The sequence below is a fragment of the Nasonia vitripennis genome, chromosome 3, assembly GCF_009193385.2.
Source record: "Nasonia vitripennis strain AsymCx chromosome 3, Nvit_psr_1.1, whole genome shotgun sequence".
Classification (NCBI taxonomy): domain Eukaryota; kingdom Metazoa; phylum Arthropoda; class Insecta; order Hymenoptera; family Pteromalidae; genus Nasonia; species Nasonia vitripennis.
Window position 1 is genome coordinate 17,438,399 of NC_045759.1, and position 11,664 is coordinate 17,450,062.

The following is an 11,664-nucleotide window of genomic DNA, read 5'->3' on the forward strand; positions in this document are numbered from 1 at the left end:
ACACGTCGATGGGAAATAATATAGTGCGCCCGCGGAATCGGAAAGAGTCAGACCGACTTCTACAGTTTCACGGACCCTCGTTCTTTTTCCTCGGCTCTTCGCTGCACCCCTATATCTTCTTTTCTCGATGCCTTGCTTGTATACAGACACATACGCGGATATATATTTTAATCCGGTTAATGCGGGACACCCTCTCCCCTATTTCGGCTTTTGATGTATGCAGCTATGTTTTTTAGATTTGCGGGACAGCGTATGGAAACGAGATTAGTCCTAAAATTGAGTCGCTTCGAAACAGTCACAAAAGAGAAAGAGAGAAACTACGCTGAATAATCTCATACAAAACTTTCAAGAAAGCTCGCTTCAAGCTCAATTCAAGAACTCGGCGCATTGTGATGCAAAACACTGCGCGGTACACTCCGTAAAACCAGCGCCACTCGAGAGAGAGAGAGAGAGAGAGAGAGAGAGAGAGAGAGAGAGAGAGAGAGAGAGAGAGAGAGAGAGAAAGCACATCGCTCGTCAGCAGCAATTCGTATAGCGCGCAGCTAAAGTTAATTAAACCAAAAAGCACACCGTCGAACTTCACTTCCGCGACGCATAGAATTTCCTCGCCCGTACACGCACAGCCAGCGCGGATCACTTTTAATTAGTGCTATTGAGTGGTCCTCGCGTTACATCGCGTACATATATACGCACAGGGTATAGTATAGACTCTCGAGAGCTGCACTTGAAAACTCAGCAGCGTCATTACAATCGACTCTCATCCTTAGAGCTTGACCCGCATTAACTTTCCATTAAAGCTAAAAGCTCGTTCGGGGGGAGGCGGCGGCCAAAGTGCCGAAGCGCGCAATCGGATGTGCATCATAGTGTGCGACGTTGTATTCCCCTTAGCGACGATGGAACTGACACGAATTTGCTCTTGAATCAATAAAGCGTGCGTGCGAGAGACAAACCTCCGTGACGTGTAGTGGTACGTATGTATGAACTACTGTTTCATTGCGCGCTCTCTCGTCGGCGACAGTTTGCTGTTATCGTTCGCTCTTGTTGGTTTATGAACTTTTTAGCAATTTTCCAAGCGCTTTCGTTTAATGCGCTCCGTTTGGCTGCGATGATGGTGTGTTTTACGCGTTTGTTACATTCGAATAAATATGCGGTGAATGTGGTTTAAAGTATCTCTACGGAAGGATTATCGTCCGGGAAATATATTTGAATATTCATCGTCCGGCATGATTTTTGCAGCCAAAGTTTATTTCCGGCGAAAGTAATGCTCGAGCGATTTGATACAGGATTAACGCGTGTAAACGCGATGTTCAGCGCTTTTTAGATGCAATTTTTTCATCGCGAGGTCTAGTTTCCACCGAGCCGCTTCGAAAAACAAAACCTTGGTCGTGTATCCGCTACTGGATGCCTATAGAAAATCGATAGACAAGCCTCTATTTATAAAACAAAAAAAAAATTATTCAACGCGGCGTTACGTTAACTACATAATTTATTACAGAGTGTATTTTTTTTTTATTTGGAGTATTAATCCAGTCTGACAACTCATCTCTTACAGCCTTTACAGCATTGGGAAACTAACGAATCCCTTTTTTTCTGGCCTTTGCAGACATCGTACTGAACTTCAGGACGACATACGTGAGCAGGAAGGGCGAGGTGGTGAGCAACAGCAAGAGCATAGCTCTAAACTACATCAAAAGTTGGTTCCTCATAGACCTCGTCGCAGCTCTGCCTTTCGATCTGCTCTACGCCAGCGACGTGTACAGCGGCGAGGTCAGTTTTAGAATTTCTACTTCTAATTCTTCCAATCGCTCTCTGTACCATTACCAATGCATTTGCTGCTCCAACCGGCGAGAGAACAGTGAAAAGCGATATCGCGAGGCAAACAGAGTCGATAACTCGGGGTAACAAATGAAAATCAAAGAATGATCACTCCTCGCTGAGACCTTCGGCGAATTACAAGCCAATGCCGCGCGGCGAATCAAAGAATATCAATAGCCCTTTGAATGGAGTTCGTTTGCCGCTTCGGATCGCCGGGCTCGCGACATATTATTATCGCCGGGGCCGTACATATCCCTTTTCATCTACTTTCCGCTGCATCTGGCCTTTTTTCTCGTCTCCCGCAGCATCAGTCGCCAGAGAGAGAAGTGATATAGAGGTATCGGATGACGCCCGGAGCTGAATGGACCAATCATCGCGTTCGCTGCGGGCTCAAGGCCGCCGGCACAATTATTTTCCATTGTCGGCGCTTTTTCGCGACTCGAGCAGTCAGCGATTTTTTTTTATTTATTTTTTTTTTTCTATAAAATAATGGATCGGTGGGCATTGAGTATCTAATAGACTTGCTAACAATAATGAGTATACATGAATATTCTGATAAACGCATCGTCGCAATAAAAATCGGAAGAAAGTCCCAACAAGCTATATCACTCGTTATACTTACAGTTCTCCAATCATCTTACACACACCGCACACAACAGCTAATTCATTCTAATGCTCATCGTCGAGACAGTATAACCAATAACGCGATGCCGCGAGTGGTTTATTTTTTTTCGGAACTCCTACACGTAGGCTTCATCTACCCGTACAGTATAGCCATAACACTAAACCGAAACGATTCCTGTACCATAAAGCACTAATGTACACAACGCAAGCCTCTGCCGATACAGGCCAATAAACGGATCCGTAATTTCGTGCGCAGCTCGCCGCGCTATCTTCTTCCCCTAATATTCCGTTCGACGCGTGTGCGTGCCCACTACAGGCCACGAAATCGCGAAGCCGCTCACGCGAGTGTTGCTCTCGAAAGAGCGACGCTCGATGAAATTATATTCGCGGCATCTTTAGTGTATCGATTATTCCCGAGACTTATATATAGATGTACGTATGCACGCGTTTGGCTCCCCGAACTTGTAATCGATAGCTGCTATAGCCGTTGGTTCTGCAGTGTATATGTATATAGCCGTAGACGGATCCGAGATTCGACCTTGTTAAATCGTTACCTTTGATAATATGGTCAGCGAATGCCTCCGGCGAGACGAGCTTTGTGTCCAGTTCGACCGATATACGGGAGCGATGTGTATCGATGCGTCTGCTCTGCTGCGGCGATAACGAGATTTGAATACCTATTTCGCAGTATATCATATCCGCTCTGAATTCAAAATTTATCCAACCACATAACAGCGGAGAAATTAATGAATCGCTAAAGTTCCCAAGAGCACTCGGAAGACGTAATATAAACAACGAGCTAGCTCGATGTATATAAAAAGCGGGGTTCCCCGTTGTACTTACTTTATCCGGGAGCGGTTTTATACACGCGGGCGTGAGTAAAACGGCCGTAAAAGAATCATTTGCTGTTATATCCTCTTCCGGCTCCTCTCGTCGGTTGAGACAAAGAAAAAAGCAAACCGACTCGCACGTAATGGGTGTACTCAAAAAATACACGCTACGCCGAATCTCCATAAAAATCAGGTCGACATTGTGTTCGAGTGGCTGCTCCTTTCTTGAAAAAGTTTTTCGGAGTGAGGAGAAGGAAAAAAAAATTATAAATATAAGAGCTTCGAACACTGTTGGCGTGAAATTAAGATCTGATAAGAATTCTCTCGGCCGAGCAGTAAAAAAGTTTTTACGCTCCCGAGTTTCTTAGAGCCGTTAAAGAGTTTTAATAACGTCATATCCGAAATTCAGCGGGGAAAATTCGCAAAACATAAAAAGAACGAGCTTCTTGCTTTTGGGCGGGAGTTTTAGTTTTTCGAGAGAGGTTCGATATGCGGCGTGGCAAGTTTAATTTACTTTGCGAAGTGGACTTGTTTTAACTATACAAATAAAAATGGCTATAGTTTTTGTTTTGAAAAATACCTATGTATTTTTCAGCCTAGAAGGAGATTTTCTAGCATGTATAGATCACAAGCACACACACACACACACACACACACATTTCTCCAATAACAAAGCGATGTTCCATGTAAAACATAAATTTAAATGCATATACAATAATTACATTTTGAATTGATACGATATAATGAAGCATTCAATTGATACACTTTGATGTTCAGATAATCATTTTGCATCGTATATATAAGCTATAAAACAAAACTAACAAATATACATTATATGTGTAAGCAATTTAAACTGAAGCTGCGCTCTGCGAATTCGTTTGAAAAGCATAAATTATGCCATTGCACTTAACCTATATACATAGAGAGTAAATGACATTTAACACTCGTTTCAAATTCACAATAAATTGAAGACGATCATAATTATTGCGTTTTAATGACAACTGTGCACCGCTTGAAATCTCTGCAGTAAAATCCATTTATGCTGTGAATGCCCATATTAGTTAATCAGCTGGGTCCATCATTCTCAGAGTGTATAATATCACCGAGTATAACGCATAAGCTATAAAACACTATAGTATACATCAAGCCCTGAAAGCAACACGTGATACAGGAAGTAGTGCCGAAAACACCATAAAAGCTTCCCTTCAAAAATCCAGAGCAGCGCGTAAAAAAAGGAAAAGATTTTCGTGCCTCTGCTGGCGCGCTTTAATAGTCCAGCCATAAAAATGCAAATACTTTATTCAACGCCATGCGTATACACGATCGATAAATAATCCCAAGCTGTGTATGAAGCAAGGAAAGCTCGCCGGAATCCATGTTTAATTCTCGATCCAGCCGCGACGCTACGTAGACGCATTCTTATTCACGGGCTCTCCTTTCACTGGAAAATATAAGGCTCGTCTATCCTCTCGGAGATACAGTACTTCAAGAGGGGCATAAAAGCGACGCGGGTGAAATAGTCGGGGATTTAGCGGGAGAGAAATCGCGACGCCCCGAGGCCGAATAAATGGCACATCAGAGCTTTTTCACTCGTCCCTTGGGCCGTTGCAAAACTATTACACAAGAGATAGTTTTTTAAAATCTTCGTTTAATTCACAGGAATCGGGCCACAGTCACATCCACCTGGTTAAACTGACGAGGCTACTGCGACTCGCGCGGCTGCTTCAGAAGATGGACAGGTACTCACAGTACAGCGCCATCATTCTGACGCTGCTGATGCTCTTCTTCACGCTGGTAGCCCACTGGCTAGCTTGCATCTGGTACGTCATCGCCGAGAAGGAGCGGATGAGACATGACAAGGACTGGGATCTCGGTGAGTTTCCCAGTTTACGAGCCTTTGCATACCGCGCTCCGTTCATGCGTTATGCATCGGCTCTCTTTTCTTTAGCCCGATATGCGGAACTTTTTTTACGAGCTTAAATATTCATGTGAGAGAATCGAATTTGCACGAGTGATTTCCGTGCTGTATAGCCGTGTGCCAAAGCCGCGATATCGGATATAATATACACGCGTTCTCGAGTGCTTTGATATTTTGCTAGCCGCGTTGTTTTAACGCTGTATATCCTGACGCGTACATCGACGCAATTACATAAAACGCATAATTCAATAGTCAATAATTTCATCGAGCTAGTCATATTGAGCGCGCGATGGATAATGAATAACACCGCCGTGCGTGTGTATCGCGCTACGCTTCGGGTGTATCGATGTCATCGTCGTCGCATTATATAAAGCGGAATGTCCCGATTAATCATAGGAAAAATTAAAACAATGGCAAAGCGGTAAGATAAGCTGTAAAAACGCGAGTTTAGCATATCTTCGGCCGCGAATAAAAGTTCAGCCTCGTTCCGGGAAAAATTTGCCTCCTCCTCCGGAGTAGGGAATAAAAAGGGACCGTATCCGTGGAAACAATATTTTTCACGGAAGAGAAACTTTCGCAATTCAAGCAACGCCAAAGTTCCGCCTCGTGATTAGCATCTCGGATGGCTATTACTCCCCTGTGTTTTTCTTCTGCTTTCCGAGCGTCGCGTATACTTTCTTAATACTTGGCTCCGCGCCTCGCGGCGAACTCTATGGACCTTGTTGGGAGGGAGGGATGCGCGACGTCCTCGTCCTCGTCGTCCCGCCTGTTGCATCTGTGCTTGCAAGCTCGACTATTGTTATCCGATGACGCAGAAGAGGACGTGTTGGAGATTCAGGTTTGAGCCGCTTCTAGACTCGTCAAAAGGAGGTATCCACAGGGCAACATTTTGAATTCCAGCCGAATTCATGGGTTCGAAGAATCTAGCTATATCTAATAATCCACCGTAAACGTAGCTCAAAAACAGGCATCACGGCTTCTAAATCCGCTACGGTTTACCCACATCTCGTCCTTGTCCGACTCCTAACATTGTTTCCGACCTCGCGACTAGCCTGACTATACATGACGAAGTGCGCAACTTACGCAACACAGCAGTCCCAAGCGTGCCATAAAGCACACAACTCGACTCCTGCTCGCTCCTCTGTAAGACTCGCCTTGTAAATTCTCTCCGTCCACGCAGCCGTCCAAGTTCTTTCACGCCGCATAAATCCGAGCGTTGAGAGAACGGCTCACGTGCTCCTGCCGCGCGCTGCTGCAGCTCCCTTGGAGGAGAAGAGAAAATCACGCGGGCGATAAAAGGAAGGACGAGCTTTCTTTCTTCTTTAATGACCTTAAAACCGGACGTGATGACCCGCCACAGCTGTGTCATGGGCGAGTGTGAAAAGTGGAGAGAGAATTTTTTGCTGAGCTAGTTTTTGGTTGTACGGTATGACGACGAGGAGATGGATGAAGCTTTCGACGGTCATTATTCACGCGCGTGTAGCTTTCGTGCTTTTGTAGAGTTTGAGAGCTGGCTCCGAGTATTTTTCACCGCAGGCGAGTCTGAGCAGTGTTGAGCCCTCGAATTTATAAGAAAAGGTGAACGTTCAAAGAAACGGATAATTTCTCCCGATGCTCCAGGAGGTCGCGTTCCTTTGGAATACAAAAAGCAAAAGCTCCCGCGGAAACACCAAGCCGGTGATAAAAACAAGCTCGTAAAGCTCTCGGTACATCGCGTGGATAGAATGTCCAAGATTTTTTGTCGTAAGCTGAGAAACCACTATAAGCTCTTCCCTCTCGCTACATCCAGTGGCAGCGCAACCGAAGGAACGCCTCGGAAATAACAGACTCCGCTCTCGTGGTTGGTTTAACGCGACGTCGAGTTGCATCGCCTCTATTGGTCACTTCTCACCGCCAGCTTTGACAACACTCGCGAACGACTATACACGTTATACCCCGCAAATTGAATTTCGAAGCACTAATTAGACCACTGCGCCGCGCACGTGTACATATACCGCACTGGATTAACTCGAGCGCAGAGTTTCCAGACCTTCCGCGGGGATGCTCAAGCTTCGCAAAGGACTTTCGGAGTCGTGGCTGAATAAACGACCTCTTACTCTTTTTAGTTCGTTCGGTTCTCGAGTCTCGACTTGGAATTGCATCAACGAGTAATGGGAATGGAATCGCGTGCGGAGAAAGATTTAATTTGCCGGTATTCAAATCTTCGATCGGCTATGCACGTGGGTGAAAGGCGAAACTGCTGAATTGATTCCAGTTTTTTATGCCCCTCTTGTTTAGCATTTCAAAATTATTGGCTCTTATAACTCGCCGGATCGAGAATCCGTATGTGCATACGGTTCTGGAAATGCGGGGGTGAATCGCTTCGAGTAGGTTTTTACTAATGATATTTTAATGATAGGAGCTTTTGTGTTTCAGGATGGATCCATGCGCTGGCGGATAGGTTGAAAATGCCGGACGTTACAAACGTAACCCACGCGGAAAGTTACATTACCGCGCTCTACTTCACATGCAGTAGTTTAACTTCCGTGGGCTTCGGAAACGTTTCCGCCAACACAACATCCGAGAAGGTCTTCTCAATATGCACGATGCTCGTCGGAGGTACGCCTCTTAGAGATGTACCATTTACACTCTTACACACAGTTGCACGAAGTCATTGCATTGAAAAATAACGTCTCGTTTCCTTTTTTCACACGACAGCTTTGATGCACGCCGTGGTATTCGGTAACGTGACGGCTATCATACAGCGTATGTACTCACGAAGATCGCTATACCAAACCAAGTGGCGAGATCTGAAAGACTTCTTGGTGCTGCATCAAATCCCGGACGAACTGAAGCAAAGGATGCAAGACTACTTTCAGACCATGTGGTCCTTGAATCACGGGATAGATATTCATGAGGTGGGAATGGTAGCAAACTTGTTTGTTGTGGTTAACCTCACGACACACTTACAGACCTTAATTCTCCCTCTTTTGTTCAGGTCGATCGTTTTCCCTCTGAAAAAAGTATCCTGCATGCGTGAACAATCTTTTTACTTTTTTGTTATTGTATCCAGCTCCTTAAAAGAAATAACATTCACAGCACGTCCCCGTTATCAACGTAACTCAACCAAATTTCAAATCCTCAATAAATTCCTCAGAGTGAAAAAAATTGTGTATACACCGCGTTGGAATTCAAACACGTTCACAACTCTCGATTACCCTCGAACGTCGCATCCGTACTCACGTCTTGCGATCTTTTTCCCCCCTTTATCGACAGACACTGAAGGAATTTCCGGAAGAGCTGCGGGGCGACGTGTCGATGCACCTCCACCGCGAGATTCTAAGTCTACCGATCTTCGAGGCTGCCTCACAGGGATGTCTGAAACTCCTGTCGCTCCACATACGCAGCATCTTCTGCGCGCCCGGTGAATTTCTCATCCACAAAGGCGACGCTCTGTCCTACATCTACTACCTCTGCAACGGCTCCATGGAAGTCGTGCAGAACGAGATGGTCGTTGCCATTCTGGGTAAGTTCCATATTTTCTCACTTTATGAAACGATCGATTTTTTGAAGTTGTAGGAAAAAGTATGGCTTATAAAATTATTATAAACACGAGTGCACCGTAACTTAAAATACCATAATTCGCGCTCTCGTGGCTTTTCGCTCAGAGCTATATCGCACTCCCGAGAGTATAGTAGCAGGTTTATGTGGTGGAAAATAAATGAACCCGTATATACGCCGTTGAAAAAATAGCTCCTCGCTGCAGCTGATGGCTTTCCTTTTTTCGCGAAATACTGCCGTCGCGCTCATTATTAATCGAGCTTTTTCAAAGACGCTGCAACGGCCATCCTCGCAGAAATGACCTACTTATCAAATGTAACTGCAAGCGCCGAAGCCGCAAAATTCAACGCGAAAGTGTTTGTTTCCCTTAGACGAGAAAAAAAAAGACGGTGTATTGGGAGCGGGGTCGGCTGAGATGAAGAGCAGTCATGAACATTCGCTTGGTCTAAACCGGGAGGCACTTGACTGATCCTAAACCGAATAATAGAACGCCAAGCCACTACGTGTATTAGGCCACGATTTCAATAATATACCGCGGAGAGTTTCGAAATTTGAGCTGCGCTACATAGTTTGCCAAGCGATTAGCCTCTACTGTTTCAAAGCGTTCACGGCCTGTCTCGGACGATAACGTTCTCACTTGGCTATCCTTACAGGCAAAGGCGACCTGGTCGGCTGCGACATCAACGTGCACCTGCAGCACGGCAGCAACGGGGGCGGCAACGTGGTCAGCAGTTCCGGTGGCAACGACGTCATCGTCAAATCGAGCTGCGACGTCAAGGCGCTGACCTACTGCGACCTCAAATGCATCCACATGCAGGGACTGGTCGATGTGCTGCGACTCTACCCGGAGTACCAGCACGAGTTCGCCCACGACATCCAGCACGACTTGACCTACAACCTGCGCGAGGGCTACGAGGCCGAGGTGATGATGCGATTCGATTTCGCCTTCTTGTTATTCGTTTTACCATCATCTACATGCGCGTTTCGGACACCCTTGTTATTATATGTGGACATCTGTCTCGAGATCTGGGCGATACATGTCCCTCCTTTTTCTCTGTATACAGCTTTAAAGCAATACACGTCATATATATTAATCGTTGAGCCCTATATTATCTATATGTATGATTGTTTATATGAGTACGTTTATTAATGCCAAGATTCAAGGTAGTATACACATTTTTCAAACGTCGTATAAGCTTTTCGCTTCTTGCGTTTATCTTGTTTTTCTCTCACCGCGCGATTGCTCGGGCACGGACGGCGTTCACTAAGTGAAATCGCGCACTGTCCGACCAATCACGCGTGTTTCTACTCGTAAGCATCGTATACAGATCCTTTTTAGCTCGCATGCTAGTTTTTTTTTTGTATCTTTATAGTCATATCTTTCACAAGTATACAACTCGAACGATTATTTACCATCACGTACACACGACGCATCACAGAACTGCCAGCGAAATCAATCATATTCTACCTCTTCTATTATTATGCAAGCTAATCACGCACGCTCCGAAAATTCCGCAAAATTCACGAAAGTTCAATTATACGAGTCTGCAGTGAAACGCGAGCCAAATTAGCAGTATCGCGAGCTCAATTAGCGAGCGATCGATTTGTCACTCGTGCACGATATACCGAGTCTATTACAAACACAATATGGCCTAGCATGAAAATCGCCAGCCAGATGATAAACGAGCTTTTTCCGAGCTGTCGTAGTGTGTAGTAGACGAGTCGCGAAATAACGTTAGGGCCCGAATTCGCTCGACTAATTCCACGATCGTTCACCCAAAACAGCAGGAATCGGAGATAAACGGTGGCCCCTCGCTGACGCTGCCGTCGATAAGCGAGGACGACGAGAACGTGCCGGAAGAGGGCGAGACGTCGCCGCTCTCGCCGCCCAACAGGTCACCCCTCCACGCGTCGTCGAGTCCGCGACACGCCAAGTTCAGGTGCGTATATTATATATTTGCTTCGAATCGAGAATATCGCATACTCATGGCTATTTTGTCTCCATCAGGGACGAATACCAGGGCAAGCGGCCGCCGAGGGGAGTGCTGAAGGGCAGAAGCCAGCTGCCACCGCAGGAATCGGCGGAGGAGCACATCCGTGGCTCAGTCGAGCGACTGGACACGCAGGTGCTGACGCTGCACCAGGACGTCGCGACGCTGAGCTACGAGGTGCGCAACGCGATCCAGGCGCTGCAGATCCTGGCGAGCTCACCGCAGAGCAATCCTAATCTGCCGATGCCCGGTCGTGGCGGCAGCAGCGGGGTTCTGGCCCGAAGTTCCTCCCATCCACCGGACGCGCTGTGCTGGAATCCGCCGGCGAAACTCGTCAGCCAGTCGACGCAAACCGACTGGCCGACGGATCTGCTAGAGGCCTGGGTGCGCTCGGACCCTCACCGCGTCCTCAGGATCCTCGGCCTCGACCCCGAGCTCGTGCTGCGACCGGCGCCTCAGCAGCATCAGCTCGCGATTATGACGCCTGCCTCGCCCACGCCCTCGCCCTCGTCGCCGCCGCCTCCACCATACGAGCCGCTCTCGCCGTTGCTCGGATCGCCGGCCCAGTCGCCCTCGCAGTCGCCAGGTATGACGGGGACGCTATACGAGTTGATTTGAAAATTTCAGATAAAGTCACAAATGTTTACACGACGATCCAAAAGAAATTTCAGGCGGCGTGAACTACCCGTTCGAGCGTCGCCGCTCGGGCCAGCAAGCTCAGCAAGGTCCGCCCAGCTGCTGGGACAACACGACGGCGCACGCAAAAGCGCAGCACCGCTTCAGCGCGGGCGACGCCGACAGATCCTCGTCCCTGTATCAGGCCTTCAAGGCCCTCCGCCGACTGCCCGAGTCGCGTTCTCTCACCTTTGACCCCTCCGATAGCTGAGCCGAGCCCTTCTACCCTGGTTGGTATATTTTTAATTAAAACCCCAGGCTCTGCCAAGTA

General features: G+C 47.0%; 1 protein-coding gene across 12 annotated transcripts in view; it reads left to right on the forward strand.

Annotated features, from left to right (window-relative positions):
* Positions 1 to 11,664, forward strand: part of LOC100122376 (potassium voltage-gated channel subfamily H member 8) — a 91,538-nt gene that overhangs the window by 75,184 nt on the left and 4,690 nt on the right. For 6 of the 12 annotated variants that reach the window (XM_032598486.1, XM_016984284.3, XM_032598485.1 and 3 more), the window contains 9 exons: positions 1,604 to 1,767; positions 4,929 to 5,142; positions 7,603 to 7,785; positions 7,885 to 8,093; positions 8,443 to 8,692; positions 9,381 to 9,649; positions 10,513 to 10,667; positions 10,736 to 11,304; positions 11,381 to 11,623. In XM_032598486.1, the coding sequence (XP_032454377.1) occupies positions 1,604 to 1,767; positions 4,929 to 5,142; positions 7,603 to 7,785; positions 7,885 to 8,093; positions 8,443 to 8,692; positions 9,381 to 9,649; positions 10,513 to 10,667; positions 10,736 to 11,304; positions 11,381 to 11,604 (2,237 nt within the window). In that variant the 3' untranslated portion in view covers positions 11,605 to 11,623. The remainder of the gene's footprint in view (positions 1 to 1,603; positions 1,768 to 4,928; positions 5,143 to 7,602; positions 7,786 to 7,884; positions 8,094 to 8,442; positions 8,693 to 9,380; positions 9,650 to 10,512; positions 10,668 to 10,735; positions 11,305 to 11,380; positions 11,624 to 11,664) is intronic. The other 6 variants (XM_032598487.1, XM_031927833.2, XM_031927837.1 and 3 more) reach the window with 3 other exon arrangements.